Consider the following 24,417-nt stretch of genomic DNA (forward strand, 5'->3'; position numbering starts at 1 on the left):
CCTTAGGAAAGGGTTGAGGGTGCCTAACACCTTCCCTCGACCTGATTATAATAATCTTACCCCGATCTCTTAACTGCGTAGGGTTTCCTATTCGCCCTGGTAGAATAGGTGGCGACTCTAAATCTTTAATTTTAGGGCAGGTTGCTACACCTTTCAGGCTGCTCCTATCAGTATTTTCCGCAGAGAGCTAGATGACACTCTGGAGGATTTTGAGAGTCATTAGGTATCGCAGGAGTATCGGAGTCAAGAAGCCCATTTGAGTGGCATTATACTGAGGGTTAGATGATTTGGTTTTATTCTGTGTCACACCTTTACATGACATCAGACGCTCCTAGACGTCCACCTAGGCCTGCTCATGAGGAGATCCTGGAGAATGAGCAGACCAAGGATGACCATGTCGTTGATTTGTTATCGATCTGTCAAAATATAATGCAGATTACAAGACACGGCATCGAGCTTAGGTCGTTTAAGAGAGGTGGGGTGAAACGGTTGCCTGAGCACGTTCCATTCTTACCGAGACACAAAATACTTTGGATTACCGTAGGCAGAGGAGGAGTCGGGGTGTTAGGATTAAACATACTCAGAAGACTATGTTTTTTATAGAAGACTATGTTTTTTATTGTAATTTGTTTATTTTTCGACTTGGAGAACAACTGTTGTACTATTATTATATTCAGTTTCTATATAATATTTGGTTTCATTAACGCATTAATCAGTTCTATAATATTCAGATTTATTAACGCATTACTCAATTCTATAATATTCGTTTTTATTAATAGTTGAAACAAATAACGGCAATTTTATTTAATTTAAAATTAATTTGGATTGAAAACAATAAAATCTTAGTAAACTGATTCTGAAAAAAACACATTGACAATAATTCGGAGGTGCATTTCCGAATTAACTCCACACATAGTTCGGAGGTGTATCTGCGATATTACCCTAAGAGGAATTCGGAGATCTCTTTCCGAACTAAATTTATGCCAAAAAATAATATTTAGTGCGTTCATTTGTGAATTGACTCAAGGAGATTTTAGAATTTTCAGAGTTGCCCCATTATAATGAGAAACTGCCTTAGTTTTATGTGGGATGAATCTACTGTGTCAATTTGGTAAGGGTTGTTGCATGGATTTTTTCACCCGAGTCGTAATATTATCACGGTCTAACATACAACTTTTAATTTATTAAACATCAATACAGAAGCTTGGCCAACAAATTTATTTATTAAACATCAATACAGAAGCTTGGCCAACAAATTTATCTTAGTCGATCAAAGTTAGCTGGACAATCACTCTTAAGCATGACACGTTGCCGTCCACCAAATCCAAACAAATAAATATAGAAGCAATGTTAGTTATTAAGCCTAACCTTGCAAAAGAATATAAGTTATCAATCTCCAATTTACACAATACCTTCAACATGGAGTTAAATAATTGTAATTTCAATATAATAATTTCGTGGTTCAAATTAAAACTGAGTCATCCGTATAACTAACTATACATCATACATAGAAATGAATGTATGATGGTTAATTGCAAGTTTTCACTCAAACGAGAAGCTTGCACTTGCTATTGACAAATTATATGCATTACTGCTTCCTAACTCATCAACGTGAGTGGACATTTTATTCCTCTCTAATTCAAAATATAAAAAGATACATGAAATATATATATATATATATATATATATATATATATATATATATATATATATATATAGGGGACGACTCAGGTGAGAACACTTGGTTATTATGAGAAATGAGAACAATGAATCACGACCATTAAATTTTGATTTTGTTGATTTTAATGAACCGGATTGATTTCTCTTTCTAGGATCCTTAATATTTATTTTAAATCAACATAGAAAGAGAAATCAATCCGGTTCATTAAAATCAACAAAATCAAAATTTAATGGTCGTGATTCATTGTTCTCATTTCTCATAATAACCAAGTGTTCTCACCTGAGTCGTCCCCTATATATATATATATATATATATATATATATATATATATATATATATATATATATATATATATATATATATATATATATATAGGGTTATCATATCTTGGAAGCATCAGCCGTGACACGGTTAAGGGCGATGGCAGTCTTTGAGCCAGAGGGGCGCCCCAATTGTTTGCTGATGAAGTCCCCAGCTGACATGAGCTTTTCAATATCAACATTGGTTTTCACACCTAGTCCATTGAGCATGTATACAACATCCTCAGTAGCCACATTTCCTGAAGCCCCCTTAGCATATGGACAGCCACCAAGACCAGCAACTGAAGAATCCACTGCACTTATTCCCATCTATTTATATAAGCATACATACCAATAGTGTCCATTAATAACTGTGAGTACCAAATCATAAAAGGAAGACCCAGTTTAAACCTGGTTATACACACCTATATTCTAGAAAATATATGATAGAGATTTCCTAAAGCTGGAAAACCCTGAATTTTCCACAAACATGTACTGGCCGTCCAATCAAGATATGGCTAATGTTTTTTCTTGGTAAGTCACATTCAAAATACTCAATTGAAATGTGATTTGTTTGATCTTGATTAGGCAGCTCTGAGATGCATGGCTGTGGCAAATTCTGGATTTTCCAACAGTAGAAAATCCATGTCTAATATATATTGTATTCATGGATACTAGGGAATTTTCATTAATTATAGTCATTTGATGGTTGGTTCATTAATTGGTGCTTTTATTACATATTACATATATAGAAGAGGCAAAAGTTCAATACGTTTTACAAATCAATAAACAAGAAAATGAAAAACTCAAGCTAATTGTTAACTTACTTGGAGGGATACAAGAATATTTGGAAGGGATTGACCATATGTGTCATGGAAGTGGACAGCAAGCTTTTCTATTGGTACAACAGCCATCACAGCCAAAAGCATAGGAACTACGGTTCCTGATCATAACAGAAATAGCAAACTCTCAGAAAGAGTAAATAATTCAGGATTACAAAGAAAAGTACAATGTTTGACATTAATTCCCCAATTCTTCCCAGTCTCAATTCAATATTTGACACTCATTTACTATTTTCATTTGTAATTACAAAAATACCATCTTATTGTCCATCTGTTTTCTGAGTTTATTTGTTTTGAGAAATGGTAAAATAACATTCATATTATTAAATCTTTGAAAAGATGAAATGGAAAAACAAGGGTAACACTTCTGTAATTATGTGAAAATAAGAAAGAATCGTTTTCTAGAACCATGTATGCCTTCAATTTTAAAATTAGAAAGGAAAAAAGTCATCTAACTTGTTACCTGGTGTGCCTACCCCAATTGTGTCACCCAGTGAGATTTCGAAGCAACCCATATCATATAGTTCTTTAGCCACATAAGCTACTTTTGATGGAGGGACTGATCCTTCAACTGGGCATCCAACAACGCATGATACATAGCTGCCAAATTTAAATATAAAACTGATTGGAATAAGCAGAACATAAACAGAATTTTTGTTCATATAATTTTCAACATCAACACAAAGGAACTTTCAATTTTGTAACTGTCAGACCTTGATGGCTTTTCAACATACAAAGGCAGTGCCAAGTTTATCCCAAAACAGCAAAACAAATATAAATGATGAGACTGGTTTAAAGTATTTCGTAGAATGTAAGGTCTTGTTACTGGGTAGCATTAGGAACAATGGTTTAATGGTTAGGAGGTAATAAGATGTTCCAATGGAAACACTGTCACAAATCACTCATAAAGGAACCCATAAAAACTAGGGACCTTTAACATGGTAAAAGACAAAGATATATAACCATTTATTGGTCTACTCTTAGCTTAAGTTTGAGCTCAATCCATGCAGTGACATTCTCAAATAAAACATTAAAACTTTAGTGGAGGGTAAAATGAGTAATGTGCATTATCCATGCTTCAAATCCATAAAAAAAAAAAAAAAGAGAGTCAATAATATATAAGTAAACTACTATATCTGCATTTCAAATTGTAAAAAACTGTTTTAAGTAGTACAAATACAAGATAACCAATTTGTTTAATGTAAGATGAACGTTCTAATTAATTTGTACATGCACAGCCAAATATAAAGAAGATATCTCAGGGCAAGAAATGCAAATCCTATAGAAAATATCAAAGGAGACACAAAATATTTGAAATCTTTCAGCCCAGCATACAAACCCACTTGCTAGAGTATATTGAAATGGAGATATTTGATGGATGCTTAGAATAATGGAGAAACAAAATGCATACCCTCGAACTGGAATTGACAGCTCTTTAGAAGCACGAGTAACAGTTCGATATCTGGCTAGACTCTCTTCAATACTACAATTAATGTTTGATTTTGAGAAAGATTCAGAAGCTGATGCAAAAACAGCTACTTCTCTAGCTCCAGCAGCAATAGCAGCTTCAAAACCCTATAATTATTTGTACGATATAGATAAGACATCTGATATAAGCCTGACAACTTATAGTTGTTCTAGATAGTTTCACCTTTAAATTAGGAGTGAGAACTGGCAATCTGATGCCTCCCAGGTTATGAACTGCTTGCATCACATCTTTTGCATCAGCCAACTGAGAGACAAATAAATAGAATGGCATACAAGGTAAATCTCAAAGTCACACTGGAAATAAACAGGCTAAAAAAAATAACAAATAGCACTCTAGTTGTCATCATCTCTTTTATAATGGACAAATCGACTACAACTGTGCACCAGATGGGTAAGGTCTATTGGGATAGAATAATTTTGAGGCGAATGGGTCTCGTGGGAAGAAAAATGGATAATATAGAATATTCTTTATTGTTGAGCATAAATATAAAGTGTGGCCGTGTGGGGAATTGCTTTGGAAGAAATATAATAGTTTTTAGTTAAAGAATAGAAAATGATTTCTGGCCATTTCCTTTTAACTTATGCGAATGAGAACTACTAATATCATGTGAATACATCTTGAAGAAACTGTGCCACAACAATCATTCTTAGAATCAAGTTAAACAAATATGACAATAGACATTATAATCTATACCTGTGGGACCCATTTGGGAGATACAAAACTAGTAGCCTCAATGACAGATAACCCGGTAGAAGCTAGTCTATGAATCAATTCAATCTTTACCGTTGTTGGTACAATGTTCTTCTCATTTTGTAATCCATCCCTTGGTCCAACTTCAACTATCTTAACAAACTCTGGCATGCCTTTCATAAACTGCATTGCCCAATTAAAATTTTGAAGAATGTTATAAACCAGCCAAAGAAAAATGATAAAATCACCAACTAAATAGAATTTAAACTTTATGACATTGCATCTGTGACATAAAATGGAGATACAAAAAAGACAGCATAGAGAAAGTACTGCTGCCCATGCATTACCTTATATGGCATATCTTGCATGTCTTTGTTATTGCGATTTTGACTGTACTGATAATCTGAGGTATAAAATGAATTTTTGACTATTCCAAATTTTGAGTTTCTCCCTATGGTCATAGTCTTTTGACTGAAAGAGTCTCCTCGGGACATGTCTCTTGTTTGCCTTTTCCATGGGTAATCTTCATTGTCTTCGCTGCACAGAATACAGTTTTAAGGTTATGTTATGCATATGGTTGGCTGTCAGTGAAACGTAAAGGAGGGTGATAATTAGATATACTAAGTTGAAAATTTGGACTCACTTGCAGGTGTTAGATGTGCTGCAACTCCGTCCTTCAATCCAGCAGTTTCCCATGCCCAAATTATCTACTTGTGGACGGCAACAACAGATGAGAACCTCTGAACTCTATCCATGGTACTCATACTTGGCAACTTGTCAAGGCCAAGTGGTTCCTCCAAACTTGACATGGTGAAGTGAATGAGAAAAATGTAACTGTCAAAAGATGTTCAGAGTAAGTATTGTGCAACAGGATTTTATTTAAAATTCTTCCAACCACTTTCACCACGTTGTACTAAAATATATACATTCATAAGCATCTTAAGCGCCTATTATATAGAGTGAAATATAAAAGACAAACAATCTAAGAGCACAGACAGCCCCAAAAAGACTACCACACTGCTAAAATGACACTGGTAATAATTTGAAGAAAAAAAAAACAAAAAAATTAAACATAATCACAAGTATCACATCGACACCATTGCATTTTTTTTTCAGAGAGAGGTGTCTGTGCTACGTAGCTAGCAATATTATAATGATTAAAATAAAAAAATATCAAGTAAATTGAATAAATTGACAAACAAATGAGAAACCATAATTAAAAACCATTCAAGCATAATTAACCCCTATAACATTATATTGGATCATCCAATCCATCATCCAATCAAATTACAGAAAAAACAAGCAAGTGTAAGAAGCTGACCTGAAACAACGGAGAATTAGATGAAAATATTAGAGGAAACGATCTAGGGTTTATATGGAACCCTAGAAATTGGGGAATTCAAATTTGGTGAATTTTACGAAAAACACCAAAAAAGACTCAACATACGGAGGAGGAGGAGGAGGAGAAGAAGAACGTAAAGGTTGTGTGATGAAGTTGCGAATTTAAATAATTTAGTTGGTAGGTAAGGGGATGGATGGTTCACCAAACAAAAAAATGAGGTCATAATTTAGTACCAGGAAAAACGGTATGTCAGCTTCTTTTTTTAAAATCTTACTTTTTTTATATTTATATTTTATTTAACAAAATGCTATTTTGTACATATGTTAATAAAATTGCTTTGAAAATTTAAAAGTTTAAAAAATATTTTTTAAGATGAACTTTCTATTTTTTTTTTATTTGACATTTGAAAAACCAAAACATGAATTTTTATTTATTTTAATTTTAAAATGTACTCCCAAATTAAAATGTGTATTAAACTAAATTTGTTATGTTAGAAATATATTATACAATTAATGAATATCAAGTATAGCAAAGCAAAGCTTATCAATGGTATCTTTTCATATGTAAATTATTATCAATTGTATTAATAGGTTTTTATTATAGGCAAAATATAGGAGGTTTTCAATGCATATATCTTTGAATCCATTTTTAGTTTTTTTTACGGAAACAAATTCAATTGCTTTCATTAATCAAATAGAAAGTAATATAAGGAGGAATTACATCAAATATACAGCGACGACACCAAGAATTGGCCATCTTGGCTAAGGTATGGGCAACCATATTGGCTTGACGCTTTATAAACTTAACCTCAAAGTTGAGAAAATCTAGAAGTAAAGACTTAAAAGAATTAATAATAGAAATAAACTCCGAACTACCCTTCAAACTGGAACTAAGAGCTTTGACCACCTGTTGGGAATCACTCTAAAAAATCATCAGGGCATTATGAAACGTAGAAATAACTTGGATTGCTTCCTTGAGAGCTAAGGCCTCTGCCTCTAACACAGAGAAAGTACAACTATCCCACGCAGTACCTGCAGCAATAAAGTTACCATGATCATTACGAATACACCAACCTCGATTCGTAGATCCGACACGCTGATTAAAGGCGGCATCGACGTTACATTTAAAGTAACCAAAAGGAGGCGGATTCCAATGAACCAACTCTCCGTTATCTAACTGCGATTCCCACAGATTTTGGGCCACAAACCAATCTTGCCACTTATGGAATGCTAACCAACCAAGTTTAGAAGCATCTTCCTTATCATTATGCCAAACAAAGTCGTTCCCATTCTTCCACAAACCTTCCAACATAACCGCAACTCTTCCTGCGATTTTCCTATCCTCCTTCAAACAAATATCAAGGATAAGCGACCTGATATCCTGAAAAATATGAAGACGAGAAAGACCTGCCGACTGCCAACAAAAAAAGTTTCCGAACACCCAAAGAAAACATGCCAATCATCCTCATAGTTATTACCACAAAGCTGACAGGTTGGAGTACACGACACATGGTGTTGGACCAGACGCACCTTAGATGGGAGACAATCAATGCAAATTCTCCACATAAGACGTTTCACTCTTGCCGGAGCTATTATTTTCCAAAGGCTACTCCAGTTTAATTCCTCCCTAACCGAACCAACTCTTTCCTGATGCTTCCTCCACATCCTATATCCCGAGCGAACACTATAATTACCTTTAGCATCATCCTTTCAAACCATGCAGTCTTCCATCACTTCTTCTGCCAACGGAACTTGTAAAATATCTCGAACCACTAAATAGTCAAACAAATTGCGTAAAATTCCCATATTCCATTGTTTGACATTAGGCAACAAAAGATCATTAATAGTTGGAGTATACACGCCTTGATTTTGAGGACCCATCAAGCAACCCTCTCTACTCCCCCGAAACCATGGTTCATTCATAACCCTTATGTTTCTACCCTCGCAACCATTTTTAGTTTATACAGTGTATATCACATGAAATCATATATATATATATATATATATATATATATATATATATATATGTAATGCAAATCCCATAAAATAAAAACAAAACATTTTTATACAATAATTATTCCTCATTCGCTACATATTGATTTCGTTATATTTGTTATATGGTATTAGAGATTTTTTCCTGGTTGATGATATCCATCCCTTTGCTTCTCTTCTTCTTCATCGACACCCTTGTTTTCATCTATTAGGATGTCTGATATCCCACCCAAATCCGTCCATCATTGATCACTCCACAACAACCTCAAACATGAATCCTTGTGTTATTCACCATTCAGATATTCCTTCAACTTCAACTGTCCTTGTTACCCCTTTACTTACTGGTATTAACTATGATTCATGGAGACGCGCAATAAAAATGGCACTTCATGCAAAAAAATTAGGTTTTATTGACGGGTCACTTACCATTCCGAAGAAGAAAGAAAACATTCATAAATGGCAACGTTGCAACGATTTGGTTGCAAATTGGATTCTTAACTCGGCTTCAACCGAGCTTTGTCCCAACATTTTGTATGCTAAAACTGCAGCACAAATTTGGTCTGCTCTGATAGATCGATTCTCTCAATCAAATGCTCCTAAAATATATCAATTGAAACAATCAATTTCTTCCCTCAAACAAGAAGGCGTGTCTGTCAATCTTTATTTCACTCAACTCAAAACTCTTTGGGATGAACTCAATTCTATTGCGCCTGTTAGTCCTTGTATCTGTGGTAATGCTAAAAGCATTCTTGATCAGCAGAATCAAGATCGTGCCATGAAATTCCTTAAAGGAGTTCATGACTGTTTTTTGGCTGTCCATAGTCAAATTCTTCTAATGGATCCATTTCCATCAATTCAGCGTATCTATAATCTAGTTCCTCAGGAAGAAAAACACGAAGAGATCAGTTTTCGCCCTCTCCTTGCTGAAGAATCAGTTGCGCTCCATACCTCTAAAATACCATATCGCACTCAAGGAAAAACGTCAGCGTCCTTACTGTGAACACTACAATAAGTATGGTCACACTATTGCTACATGTTATCAGATTTAGGGGTGGCAAACAAACATACCCGCCCCGTTTAGACTCGACCTGAAAAAGCCCGCAAAAAAACCACACGGGGTGGCGGGAGGGCATATTTAAGGGTGCGGACATAAAACCTTGGCCCGCCCCACAAAAAAGTAAAGGGCGGGGCGGGCTAAGCCAGCAGGAACTACAGTTTTTAAGTCTAAAAATGCAAAAATTTATGTTAATGTCTGTGCCTGCAAAAGCCTGCATAAAAACGGGGTTGGGCGGGGCAGTCACATTATAGGGTGAAAATCTTTACCTTGGCCCGCCCCGCACTAAAGTGCGGAAAAAAACGGGTATGCCTAACGGATCAGACCTATTTTGCCACTCCTAATCGAATTTATGGTTTTCCAAATAAGCCACAAAAGAAATTAGAACCATCATCATCCTCTTCCACTAATCAATTGTCAAGTGCATGATATCAAAAACTCATATCTCTCTCTTAGCTACAGAAGAGATTGTAGAACCATCAATGAACTTGGCAGGTACAACTTTTACTTGTATTCTTTTTTCATGGATTATTGATTATGGTGCTTCGAACCATATTTGTACATCTCTTTCTTTATTTTCTTAAATTTCTCCCATTCATAGTGATATTTATGTTCAACTGCCTAATGATTCTCAAGCGCTTGTGAAATACATAGACACTATTAATTGTTCACAATCACTTACACTTAAGAATGTTTTCCACGTTCCTACTTTCAAATATAATCTAATATCTATCTCATAATTACAAAATCAATAAATTGTGATGCGATTTTCACATCTTTTGGTTGCATTTTCAAGACTGGGCAACAAAGAAGATGATTGGTTAAGGTAGTGCTCAGAAAAGACTCTTCTATCTAAATGATGCATTGATATCAAATAAGCATGACAAGGATTATTGTCTTAGTCATCCATCAAGATCTCTTTTTAGTTCTAAGCATTGTAATACGTTTGACATATGGAATTCACGCCTAGGTCATCCATTGTTGTCTTGTTTTAATTTCATTGTTAAAAGTTCTCTTAATATTAATGCAAATAAATACTTTATTTGTGAAATTTGTCCGCGTGTGAAACAACCACGTTTACCTTTTTCCTTAAGAACTACTTATTCATCTCATTGTTTTGAATTAATTCATGTTGACATTTGGGGTTCATTCTTTGTACCATCCAACAGTGGATCACATTATTTCCTAACAATTATCGATGATTATTCATGAACTTGGTTGTATCTAATGCAACATAAATCGGAAACATTCACTATGTTAGTTCATTTTTTTTACTCAAAAAATCGTAAATTTAACACTAAAATCGATCAAATTAACTCTAGTAATGGGGACATCTTTCTTCCCCAACTCCAAACCATTCATTCTGACAACGATTCAGAATTCTTGTCCACACAGATGCAAACATGGTTTCATGATCATGGCATCATGCATCAACATAGTTGCTATAACACCCAATTTTACCGAACGAATATATTTCAAATCAGAGTTACAAAAACTCCAACATATAAACGTGATGCCACATTTACTACTTAAAATCAACGGTAATTATCGCATGCAAAAAGATACATAACACGTTAAACTTTCGAATGAACCGATAACAACTTAATTTACTCTCCAAAATAAAACAGCTTTTAAATTAATAAGCAGCGGAATCAACATAGTTCAATTCATATGGCATAACATCTTTATCCAATTGGAACAACTTTAAAACAACCAAGTACTTTAATAAATCAACTTAAAATGAAACAACTGAAAGAAGAATGATAACAAAGCAAAAAGCGTTCAACCCCCCGAGTGTTAAGTATTAGAGTGACGACACCGACTTGAACTAATGAAGGTAGACAACCTTCATTCTGGATTACCTGCACGTTACCAACATAGGTAACATTCAAACAGAAGGGGTGAGATATCAAAAAATATAATCGGATGCATAATAAATACTATGCTAGAATCAGTTCATGCAAATCACCGCTTCACAACTTCTAAACAACGTTTATCATAACAAAATTATTAACAAAATATAACAACTATTTTATCATCACAACAACTCAAAAATGTGACTTGGAATGTGACTCCTTACGATGCACATGCATGTGGTACCAACGAAGCAAAGCCCCTAACTTAATATTTTCCAATTAATAGAGGCAAACAAGACATAATCCTCCAACTTAAACTTTGTCTATCCAGACCAACTTACAAAGCATAAGCTCCCAACTTTTATGCTTTGAATGCGACAACATGATAAAATGCAACAATAACCACAACAGCGATTCGACATTGTCTTAAGCCTGCAACTTCAATTTTCGCCAAGCAATAGAGGCAACACAACAAAATCCATTACATCAACTTAAACAATCCACGTTTTCAACTTAAATATTCTACAACCACAACATAAAACCACTCAGACAATTTCAGTGTATTCTATTAGTTAATGTCCTTCTACTAAATCTCCTACTGCCACCATTTTCTTATATCAGTAACTCTCTGCTAAAGTTCCCTGATAGTATCGTAGTTTCTATTATTAACTTCAAGTACTATCGGCTAATTCTTCTTACTACTAGTTTACTGCTACCAACAAATTTCTGATAATGTTATTCAGTTATTAACTGGGGCTACTAGTTACTTTATTATGTACTGTGGCATTTTTCTGTCAATTATCTTCTGCTATTGTTGCTAATTTATTCAACTATATTGGCTTGATTTTTCATTAGCTACAAGTGCATCCATTACTACTATCACCTTAATTAATTAGGAAATGACTTTCTGTTAAAATACATGGCACATAGATTATTAATAATATAATATGGGCACTAAAATTCGTGAGAGGCAGGCACCACCTACTAAGAGGCTTGCACCTCCCACCCTATTCCATATGGAGGCAAGCGCCTCCTGAACCCTCTAACCATTGAGGCTTGCGCCTCCTTGCCTTAATGTGTGTGGAGGCAGACGCCTCCCATACTGTTTCCCTTTTTTTCTCACATGAGGCAAGCGCCTCTTACACCTGTGGCCCTCGCCACTTTCAGTAATAATTTTTTTATCATTCCGGTTCCACTCAGAATTCACTCGATTCCTAATTTTTTTTTCAATCGATCAACAACCTCAGACAACACATAATCACAACAGTCGATCACTATAATTTTTCCTGACATAATTCCTAACAGCCCTGATATTATATTTGTCAATTGTAATATTTTAAAAGCATCACAACTTCATAACAGTCAACACAATTCATTCTAGAACAACAACTTCACAGCATTATACACCCAGATATGGAAACAGACATTGGGTACAAACATACAACAACAATTTTACACAACCCAATTCCTACATACTATTCATAATATACCCCATTATAGAGTCAGAACCCCACCCTTACCTTGAATTGAAGGTCGCTCTATAATTCTACCAATCGAACCTAGCCTTTTTCCATTTTTCCTCTCCTCTACACTTCTCACATTCACTACTTCTAGGACTTTTTCTTTCCCTTTCTAATTAAACCTAGTTCCTCATTTAACTAAACCTCACAATTTAATTACTCTTAGTGGGCTTAACATCACACCCCCTATATTTCTACTTCTAACCATTAAAATAGGCTCAATCACAATTATTCCATTATTGTACTATTTCTAATACTATTACTACTACTAATCAACTAATTAATCATAACAACTCTTGTCAACAATTCTCAAAATTCCACAAATTCAACAATTAAAACGAAAATATTTAGTTAAATAATTAATTAAATAAAATGGTGTTACAAGTCTACCCCACTTAGAATATTTTTCGTCCTCGAAAATTTACCAGATTCAAACAACTCGGGATAGGACTCCCACATCTTGCCCTATGATCCACTGTCGCGCGTGAATAAAAACAAGTAATTTTTAAAAGATCGTAGATAGCGATAATGACTCAAATATCGTTCTAAAGGATTCTTGTATTGTTATTGACCAATTGAAATGATTATGGGGGATTTATTTTGGTTTAGGATTTGGTCAAGAAAGCAGAGAAAATAAGTGATTATCAAATAAGCTAAAATGGCTAATTTATTGATTCTGGTTCCGACTTATCATTGATTATTATAAATTTAATCTTCTAATCTATTCCTATTCAACTACAAAACTTATTGACAAGCGCAACAGGTTTTATGTGTTGTAAGTTCCTATTATTCGAATTAAGCAAACAGATTTAAACCCTCATAGATTAAGCAAACGTGAATTAATCAAACACAATAACGAATTAAGCAAACAAGAATCACGGAATATAATTGAATGGAATAGAAACTTGATTAAAATTATTATAACCTCAAAGTATGATGGAACTCGTAAGTAGATTTCGCCTTAGAATTAGTTCTCCATTACAAACGTACAAAGCTAAGTTTATCGTGAAAAGAAAGTAACCTCCTGTAGCGGCTGCCAGCCTTTATAAAACAAAATAAGTTTTTCACTAAAAATTTTGAACCGGGTTGAAAACATAACCCAGGCCCATAACAAATGACCCAAAACAAAAATATATCTAATGCTGAAACTTCAAACAAAATTATAGAAATGATGCACTCCGAATCTGCCTTTGACTCCAACAAGAAAATTGTAGCTCTTTCTCTTAGCTTTCCAGCGATTATTAGAACGCCTCGATCTGATTTTGGTAGCTCCAGTTATGATCATTTTAGTGCAGACTGCTAATGCTGAAAATAAAGTGCGAAAATCAAATAAGTGCAAAAATAAACTGATTTATAAAAACATATTAAAATAGAAAAATAACCAAGGTAAAATATGGAAATGCATAAGTATAAACATAGAGGAATGTGCATCAAAATGCACTGATCAAATTCTCCCACACTTGAACTTTTGCACTCCGAGCAAAATAAAATCCAAACTCAAGAAACACAACATCATCAAATACTCATTCCAGGCTACAAACTCTTTTTTGGTTAAGATTGCATCGATAGGTACTAATATTTCACACTAGGGATATCGTAGGAACACTAATCCATAATTGTGCAATCATAAGCCTCCTGAACACACAAACCATTTCGAAACATGTTATTATGCCTAAGCCTAACTTACCCATCCTCCTTTTTACTTTTGTTTTCATTCGGGCGCAATCACATTAAGCCCGTTATCTCCATACACTCATAGTAAGGCTACCGGTAAGTGACTCTGAGCCTTTTTGCATGGGGTTCTGGTACCTAAGTGGTATAACCCTTTGCTTCCCAAATTGTAGTTGCGGGGGATCGGACCGTAATACGCCCTACCAAGTTCAGCACCAGAAACCTCTGAACCAACTAACATCAGATTTCATTATCAAATTTCTGTAGGTTTCACTATAAAACCCGTATTTTGATTCATTATTTAATTTGGATTATTTTGATATTTATTGAATTTTGGCATAGTTTGAGCGACCGAGTCGGTATTATTTCGGGATAACGAATCGATAGTTACTCGAGAATTTTAATATTTTTAGTACTAGAAATAATATTCGTTGTTTTGGTAATTTTCTGAGCAATTGAAATTTAACCGAGAATTGGAGACATAGAGTAATATGTGAGTATGTTAATTCATTAAGTGGGCTGAGTGAGTTATGTTGCACGTGAATAATTTTGTTATTTGACCCAATTAAGAAGGGAGGTAATACTACCTAGATTTTAGAAAAAAACAGAAATATAACATTTGGGAGCAATTGCAAAGTAGTAGAGAGAAGAGAAAATATGGAGTATGAGGGTTTAGCCGTGAAGAAGAGGAAAGAGGCACAAAAAGTTGGAATCTACGGCGAAGCGGAATTTGATCAGAAAATTGTAGAGCGGATTCTGAATACAAGGTAAGGGTGGGGTTCAATCTCTATAACCGGGTATATGATAGACCATATGTGGGGTTAGGTTATATGATCTTGTGCCATGGATTGTTTGTTGATTATGTATTGTTTTGGTTCTTTGAGAAATTGTTGGTTCTGTTGACTTTCTGTTTGTCTGTCGATTGTTGGTGGGATTATTGAAGTTGTTGTTTTTGTGATGATTTGTGTTTTTGCATCATGGTTGTGTTATTTTTGTGAATCAATCGACAAAAAATTATAGAAAAATTGATAGGTGCAGAGTTGCTTGAAAACGTAGGAAAAAGATGAAGGTTTGAGCTTGTGGCGAGGGCCCCATATGGATGAAACGGGCGCGCCTGTGAGTGCATTAAGGAGCGGGGGCCATGATCCATGGGGTGGGGCCACACTTCCCAGGATGGGTGCCCCATGCATGTGGTTGAGGGCCACATCTTTGTTTTATTAGTTTTTTTGTGAATTAAGCACCGGAAAGTGTTTCTGAATATAACTTCCACTATTTCTTCTCTAATTCATTTAGTAGTAGTAGTATATTGGTAATTGATGTTTATTAATGGGTCTAAATATATACGAACAACAATAGTAGTATTAATCAGTAGTCATGCAGGAAGTAATAACAATACTGATTTAGCCGAATTAGCCTAATTAAGCGGTAAAATTAGTTGTCCGGAATTAGTTGAAAATTGTCGGGGTCGGTCGTGTATATTGGTAGATATTTTTGGATGATTAGTTTTGTTATATTTATGTCGAATAAGTTGATTTGCAAGTGCGGTTGAATATTTTCTGGTTATGAAATTGTATTGTTGATGAGTTGTTATTGAACACATTGTTTTGAATACTTGTTGCTGATTCTGTTGTTGCCAAATATGTTGTTGTTGTTGAACTGTCATTGATCATAAGTTGTTGTTGATAAGTTGAATTGTCGCGATTTATGGACATGTTTGAGTTGTAGGTCGAATGACCAACGTTGATGCAATTGATGCATGTGTAAGTTATTGTTGTTGTTGTTGTGGTTGATGTCGTTGTTGTTATTGTGGTTAATATTGTTGTTGTATGTCATTCATAACATCGCATACATTGCATGATTAAGTTGGCCATTATGCCTTGTTAAAATTCCTCGATAACCTATCATATGTTTAAGTTAAGAGTTCTGTTCCAAATGGTACCACATGCATTTGCATAGTTGAGTTGCATATTGAGTCGCGTGTTAAAGTTGTTGTTATTCTTTGTTGTTTATTGATTGTCGTTGTGTTGTTGTGGTTATAAGTCGTTGTTGCTATAAGTTTTTATTGTTGTGAGCTATTGTTGTTATAAGTTATTGTTATTATAAGTTGTTGTTATTAAGTTGTTACGTTAATTTAATAAGTGGCTTGTTGATGTTACTAAGTGTTTTGTTTGTTGTTGTATAGTTGCTGTTATGAAGTGGTGAAATTTGTATGATTATGATCTAATATACTGTTTATCATACGTCTGTTTATATTGATTCGATATCTCACCTTTTCTTTTGTTTCGTTGTTACCTTTATACTGGTAACGTGCAGGTGATACGTAGTGATGAAGATTTAGTAGCTTCATCGAGTCCAAGTTGGTGTGTCGCTCTGCTACGTAACACTCGGGGGAATGAACGCTAGTTGTTTAGTTGTTTGGTTTTATTGTTGAATAACTATGTTGATGCATGAAGAGTAATTATTGATGTTAAGATAGTTTTAAGTTGAAAAGATGCTATGTCATCAAAGTTGATTAATGTGGTTCCGCTGCTTAATGTTAATAAAGATGATTCATGTGGCTTTAGTTCATCCGAGTATTTATGTTATGTATCTATGATAGCATGATATTGTTGTTAAGTTGAATTGTAACACTCCAATTGGTTGTTGAAAAAGAATTTTATAACTCTACTTTTATTAATAACTACCGGGTAGAATTGGGGTGTTACTAGTTGGTATCAGAGCAGGTCGGCCCGTCTGACCAGTGTTGTCTAATGTTGTTTATTCCTTTGTACGTGATAAGTGTGTGGAACACTGTCGGTACGTGTTTGCTTGCTAGTTGATTGTTTGCAGGAGATGGTTTGAAGCTAAATGGGGGAGAGCTTTGCTTCTCAGATATGTTTCAGTTGTAGGATGTTTGTATGCTGCTGGTGGTGACGGTGCAAGTCTTATCGAAGTTTGGTGTTTCCCGAATCATAAGGTAACATGGATGATTGGTATAAGATGGAATTTAGAAAGTTGTTATGTTCAGCATTGTTGAGGGACTATGAGGTTGTTGTTTAAGTAGCCTTGCGTAAGATGTTGACATAGGAGTAACGATTAAGTGACAGGTTGTTGTAGACCTTGTTGTGGAATATAAGCGAGTAATTGTAGAAGTTGCTGGAGTGTTTGGAACCACGAGTCATAGTTAGAAATGCAAAGAGTATGATTCCAGGGATAAGAAGTGTCGAAAATGGTGTAAAGGAATTATGGCTGATGCTATCGTCAGAGGTGTATTAATGTGTAGCGGTAAGACGTTGATGTTAGCTTGTTCAGATGATTTTGGAAGTTATTGAATTTCGATGCTTTTGGTGACTTGAGTGCAAGTTTAAAGGAACACTATTATAGTCTAGTAACGATGGTTTGTCCTCCGTTATGGTTGTCGGCTATCTATTGACAAATTGAGGAACTGATCACCCTTAATCACTTGTTGATAGTAGACGGAATTGTATTGGATAATATAGAATTGTCTTGCTATCTTAATGGTGAGTAAAGCGAAGGATGTTGTATCGATGGGATTTTCAAGACAATAGTGTGAAGTTGTATGGTCTAGTATAAGCGAGTGATAGTTTTTATTACTTTGTAAGTTAATGTTCTAAGGTATCATTAAGGTAGTGATGAGTATGTTGCAAGAGTATAGGAAGAGTAACGTATGGATAGTGGGTTCAAACCATGTTGAGTTGTTGTAGTATCAGAAAAGTAATAGTTGGAGTATTGCCAAGCGCAATTGAGGGTCAGAGAGTTGGAAGCGAAGTTGATGATGGTTGTGTCAGATAGATTTTCGAGGATGAAAATATTCTAAGTGGGGGAGAGTTGTAACACCCGTATTTTGATTCATTACTTAATTTGGATTATTTTGATATTTATTTAATTTTGGCATATTTTGAGCGATCGAGTCGGTATTATTTCGGGATAGCGGATCGATAGTTACTCAAGAATTTTAATATTTTTAGTATTAGAAATGTTATTAAAATAATATTTGGTGTTTTGGGAATTTTCCCAGCAATTGAAATTTAATAGAGAAATGGAAACATAGAGTAATAAAGGAGTATGTTAATTCATTAAGTGGGCTGAGTGAGTTATGTTGCACGTGAATAATTTTGTTATTTGACCCAATTGAGAAGTAAGGTAATACTACCTAGGTTTTAGAAAAAAAACCAGAAACATAACATTTGGGATCAGTTGCAAAGTAGTAGAGAGAAGAGAAAATATAGAGTACGAGGGTTTAACCGTGAAGAAGAGGAAAGAGGCACAAAAGGTTGGAAGTTGCGGCGAAGCGGAATTTGACCTCAAAAATGTAGAGAGGATTCCGAATACAAGGTATGGGTGAGGTTCAATCTCTATAACTGGGTATATGATAGACCGTATGTGGGGTTAGGTTATATGATCTTGTGCCATGGATTGTTTATTGATTATGTATGGTTTTGGTTCTATGAGAAATTGTTGGTTCTGTTGACTTTCTGTTTGTCTGTCGATTGTTGATGGAATTATTGAAGTTGTTGTTTCTGTGATGATTTGTGTTGTTGCATCATGGTTGTGTTATTTTTTTGAATCGATCGGCCAAAAATTATAGAAAATTGATAGGTGCAGAGTTGCTGGAAAACGCAGGAAGAAGATGAATGTTGGAGCTTGTGGCGGGGTCCCCATATGGCTGGAACGGGCGCCCCCGTGAGTGCATTAAGGGGCGGGGGGGCCATGATTGATGGAGTGGGCACCCCATAGCTTGTGTAGGGGACCACACTTCCTAGGATGGGTGCCCCATGCATGTGGATGAGGGCCACATCTTTGTTTTATTAGTTTTTTTGTGAATTAAACACCTGAAAGTGTTTCTAAACATAACTTCCACTATTTCTTCTCTAATTCATTTAGTAGTAGAAGTATATTGGTAATTGATGTATATTAACGAGTCTAAATAAATACGAACAACAATAGTAGTATTAATCAGTAGTCATGCAGGAAGTAAAAACAATACCGATTTAGCCGAATTAGCCTAATTAAGCGGTAAAATTAATTGTCTGGAATTAGTTGAAAATTGTCGGGGTCGGTCGTGTATATTGGTAGATATTTTTTGATGATTTATTTTTCTATATTTATGTCGAATAAGTTGATTTGCAAGTGCAGTTGAATTGGTCTGGGTTATGAAATTGAATTGTTGATGACTTGTTATTGAACACGTTGTTTTGAATACTTGTTGCTGATTTTGTTGTTGCCAAATATGTTGTTGTTGTTAAACTGCCGTTGATGATAAGTTGTTGTTGATAAGTTGTTGTTGATAAGTTAAATTGTTCCGATTTATGGACATGTTTAAGTTGTAGGTCGAATGAACTGCGTTGATTTAAGTTGATGCAATTGATGCATGTGTAAGTTGTTGTTGTTGTGGTTGATGTCGTTGTTGTTATTGTGGTTGATGTTGTTGAAGGCACCACGTTGAAAGTTGAAGGCTTATGCATTGGCCTTGATGGCACCACGTTGAAGGCTTATACCTTGTTGAATTGCCTCGATAACCTGGCATATGTTTAAGTTGGGAGTTCTGCTCCAAATGGTACCACATGCATTTTCATAGTTGAGTCGCATATTGAGTCGCGTGTCAAAGTTGTTGTTATTCTTCGTTGTTTATTGATTTTCATTGTGTTGTTGTTGTTATAAGCCTTTGTTGCTATAAGTTGTTATTGTTGTGAGCTATTGTTGTTATAAGTTGTTGTTGTTATAAGTTGCTGTTGTTATTAAGTTGTGTTGATTAAGTTGTTACGTTAATTTTATAAGTGGCTTGTTGATGTTACTAAGTGGTTTGTTGGTTGTTGTATAGTTGATGTTATGAAGTGGTGAAATTTGTATGATTCTGATCTAATATACTGTTTATCATACGTCTGTTTATATTGATTCGATATCTCACTCTTCTTTTGTTTCGCCTTTACCTTTATACTGGTAACGTGCAGGTGATACGCAGTGATGAAGATTTAGTAGATTCATCGAGTCCAAGTTGGTGTGTCGCTCTGATACGTAACACTCGGGGGGATGAACGCTAGTTGTTTAGTTGTTTGGTTTTATTGTTGAATAACTATGTTGATACATGAAGAGTAATTATTGATGTTAAGATGGTTTTAATTGAAAAGATGTTATGTCATCAAAGTTGATTAATGTGGTTTCGCTGCTTATTGTTAATAAAGATGATTCATGTGGTTTTAGTTCATCAGAGTATTTGTGTTATGTATCTATGATAGCATGATATTGTAGTTAAGTTGAATTGTAATGTTCCAATTGGTTGTCGAAAAAGAATTTTATAACTATGATTTTCTTAATAATTACCGGGGTAGAATTGGGGTGCTATATTCACAACCGTTGGGTTAAGTGACCGGGTGAGAGTCACCCAACTTAGAAGGTTCATTCCCTATTATTTTTTTTCAAAAGAGATTTGGATCACTCACTTATTTTCATCGGCTTCCTTACGTAGAGCATGTGTGAGATGGTGCCAACTGCAAAGATAAACTACTCAACAGCTATTAGAGAATGAAAATTCAAGGCTATGTCATAATAAGTATTCAAAATAATTTCCATACTCAAGAGACTTACTGTGTTAAGACGATACTGATCTTGTGAATTTTACCCAAGTCTCCACAACTAATCTCGTGTGAATCTATAGCCTAAAACTTTCAAAAAGATGCATTTTTTGTAATAACTGAAAAAAAACAAAAACAAAAAAATTGAGAGAAAACAAAACAAATAAATGATTCCCTCCCCCAAAGTTAAGACATACATTGTCCTCAATGGAGTAGCTTTGGGTGATATCCATTGAACTTGGAATTTTTATTAGTGCCTTCTCCTTTTATTCCAGGATCAAAGAAGATCTTCGATAAGTAAAAGTGTCGAATGGGCATGTGATCTTCTTTTCCACAATCTCAGAGATCAAAAGATTAAGGGGCTGCCTCACTACTTTTGTTTCATCTTCCACTTCAATTTAGACCCTATGCAAAATCATGGACATGCTAATATCGGGAATGTCAGCTAATGTCCACCCAATCGCCTTCTTATACTTCATCATCACCTGCAAAAGCTAATTTTCTTGATCAAAATCAAGGTCAGAAGAAATTATAACCGGGAGTTTTTCATTACTAGAGTTATAACCGGGAGTTTTTCATTACTGAAATTATAACCTGCAAAAGCATATTTCGGGTTTTCCTAGAGTTGTTTCATCTCTAAGGATGGGGGCTGCTCGATGGCTGGAGTATTTGGGGAAGCCGGGATGTCAAGAGCTTTAGCCGCATAAACAACTTCATGTATGACTTTATCTGCATGAGAAACATCAACCTACAAGGCAGCCTCAATCTTAGCACAAACAGAGCAAATTTTAGTGTAAGTACAAACATCACAAGAGTAAACATCATCAAAACCAGACAATGATGGAAAATCATCTGCAAAAAAATCAGTACAAGTATCATCAATAGTTTCAGAAAACTACTCTATTTGAAAAATAGAATGCTCTTCCAAGAGATGTTGGTTTGATGCTTGAGCTTGCTGCATGACATTCATTAAAGTAGCAAGCTGTCCAATATGTGTTTGCAAAGTTTGAACATTAGAATCTACTTGTTGCTGAAACTGGAAATTATTTGCAACCATTTGCTTGACAAGGTGCTCTAGTAAAAGTTCGGAAGGTGCAGAGCACACAACCTGGAATTCCTTTAGATGCTTATGCAGATCCTCACCAGCAAAACCATTAAACCTAGGCAACAGATGTGTTAAACCAGATTTCAATTCAAAAGGTTGAATCCGCTGTAGGATAGTCAATACATAAAACATTTTGATTAACAGTGAGAGCAACAAGTTCTCTAAGAGTTCTTTGCTCATCCATGATATGATTATCAAATTCAAAATCAAATAAAATCAATATCATTAGTGATAATCAAATCAATAATCAAATTAAAACCAAAATCAAATCAACACAAAATCAAATAAAATCAGAAAGCACTGCAATGTCCCTGTTGAGAAAACAAATGGAAAAATAGAAAAGCGATTAAAATAAAATAAAAATATATAAAAATCTGACTACAAATCAAATAAAATAAGATCACGAACCTACAATGTTTTTTGGATTTTTTTGAAAATATGAAAATAGAAATTAAATCAAATAAAATAGAAAAAGGACGAATTTGAAGTTTTGAGGATCAATTTTTTTCCACGATTTTTTTTCTGAACTTCTGGAAAAAATTCGGAGCAAATCGAAATAGTAGCTTCAGAACTCACCTGATAGGCTGGAAAACTTACCCCTGCATTACAACCGGTATTGCAACCCTGAAAAACAACAAACACAAAAAAAAAGAAAAATGCTAGCATGAATAATATACCTATGACTTTAATATCGATTAATAACATCAAGAATCCCCGGCAGCGACACCAATTTGATCCGCTATCGTGCGTAGATAAAAAACGAGTAATTTTTAAAATACTATAGATAGCGACAATGACTCGAATATTGTTCTCAAGGATTCTTGTATTGTTATTGACCAATTGAAACGATTATGGGGGATTTATTTTGGTTTAGGATTTGATCAAGAAAGCTGAGAAAATAAGTGATTATCAAATAAGCTAAAACATCTAATCTACTGATTCTGGTTCCGACTTATCAATGATTATTATAAATTCAATCTCCTAATCTATTCCTATTCGACTATAAAACTTACTAACAAGTGCAACAGGTTTTATGAGTTGTAAGTTCCTATTATCCGAATTAAGCAAACAGATTTAAGCCCTCGTGGATTAAGCAAACCCGAATTAATCAAACACGATCACAAATTAAGCAAACATTAACGCGATTATAGTTAAGGATCATACAACAATCGAACAAAGTCAATATACTCTATGAAAATCGAATAAAGCAAACAAGAATCACATAATATAATTGAACGAAATAGAAACTTGATTAAAATTATTATAATCTCAAAGTATGATGGAACTCGTAAGTAGATTTCGCCTTGGAATTAGTTCTCTATTACAAACGTACAAAGCTAAGTTTATCATGAAAAGAAGGTAACCTCCTATAGAGGCTTCCAGCCCTTATAAAAAAATATAAGGTTTTCACTAAAAATCCGAACCGGGTCGAAAACATAACCCAGACCCATAACAAATGACCCAAACAAAAATATATCTAATGCTAAAACTTCAAACGAAATTCTGAAAATGATGCACTCTGAGTCTGCCATTGACTCCAACAAGAAAGTTGTAGCTCTTTCTCTTAGCTTTCCGGAGATTATCAGAATGCATCGATCCGATTCCTGTAGCTCCAGTTATGATCATTTTAGTGCAGACAGCTAATGCTGAAAATAAAGTGCGAAAGTGCAAAAATAAACTGATTTATTAAAACACATTAAAATAGAAAAATAACCAAGGTAAAATATGGAAATGCATAAGTATACTTTCCAACTCCCATGTCGTGCTTTCTCCGGCACCTCCTGACCAGACTACTTTCACCAACGCAATCTCCTTGTCTCTTAGAGCCTTTATTTCATGATCCGCAATCCGTACAGGCATCGACTCCACCGTAAGATTATCCTGTACTTGCACATCATCCATATGAATCACATGAGATAGATCTAAAATATACTTTCCAAGTTGCGACACATGAAACAAATTATGCAAATTTGAAAGATTAGGTGGCAAAGCCACTCTATAAGCAACATTTCCAACTCTGTCTGAAATCTAATACATACCAATAAAATGATGAGTGAGCTTCATAGACTTCAATGCTCTCCCAACATCGGTCACAGACGTGACTCTCAAAAACACATGGTCACCCGCTTGAAATTTTAAATCTTTCCTTCACTTGTCATGATAACTCTTCTGTCTACTTTGAGAAGTTTTCATCTTTTCTCGAATTAACTTCACCTTCTCATTAGTCTCTCGAACAATTTCAGGTCCAAGCACTACACTTTCCCCAGATTCATGCCAACATATAGGAATTCTACATCTTCGACCA

The 24,417-nt window shown here is 34.8% G+C and overlaps 3 protein-coding genes across 3 annotated transcripts; 1 reads left to right on the top strand and 2 right to left on the bottom strand.

Moving 5' to 3' along the window:
* Positions 1-1,425: 1,425 nt before the first annotated feature.
* On the bottom strand, positions 1,426-5,810 carry LOC131662539 (hydroxymethylglutaryl-CoA lyase, mitochondrial). The gene is given in 9 exon segments (XM_058932360.1): positions 1,426-2,310; positions 2,808-2,923; positions 3,286-3,422; positions 4,234-4,397; positions 4,474-4,554; positions 5,005-5,184; positions 5,349-5,538; positions 5,645-5,729; positions 5,732-5,810. Coding segments are annotated over 9 exon segments (1,281 nt in total). The 3' UTR covers positions 1,426-2,061.
* A 1,454-nt stretch (positions 5,811-7,264) lies between these two features.
* Positions 7,265-8,007, bottom strand: LOC131659244 (uncharacterized). The gene is made up of 2 exons (XM_058928456.1): positions 7,873-8,007; positions 7,265-7,756 (listed from the first exon to the last, which is right to left on the bottom strand). The coding sequence occupies exons 1-2, from the start codon at positions 8,005-8,007 to the stop codon at positions 7,265-7,267; spliced, it is 627 nt and encodes a 208-aa protein (XP_058784439.1).
* Positions 8,008-8,605: 598 nt separating this feature from the next.
* On the top strand, positions 8,606-9,334 carry LOC131659245 (uncharacterized). Its single transcript, XM_058928457.1, has one exon. It carries the CDS (start codon positions 8,606-8,608, stop codon positions 9,332-9,334), a length of 729 nt encoding a protein of 242 aa, XP_058784440.1.
* The last annotated feature ends 15,083 nt before the right edge of the window (positions 9,335-24,417 follow it).

Source organism: Vicia villosa, linkage group LG3, assembly GCF_029867415.1.
Source record: "Vicia villosa cultivar HV-30 ecotype Madison, WI linkage group LG3, Vvil1.0, whole genome shotgun sequence".
Taxonomy (NCBI): Eukaryota; Viridiplantae; Streptophyta; class Magnoliopsida; order Fabales; family Fabaceae; genus Vicia; species Vicia villosa.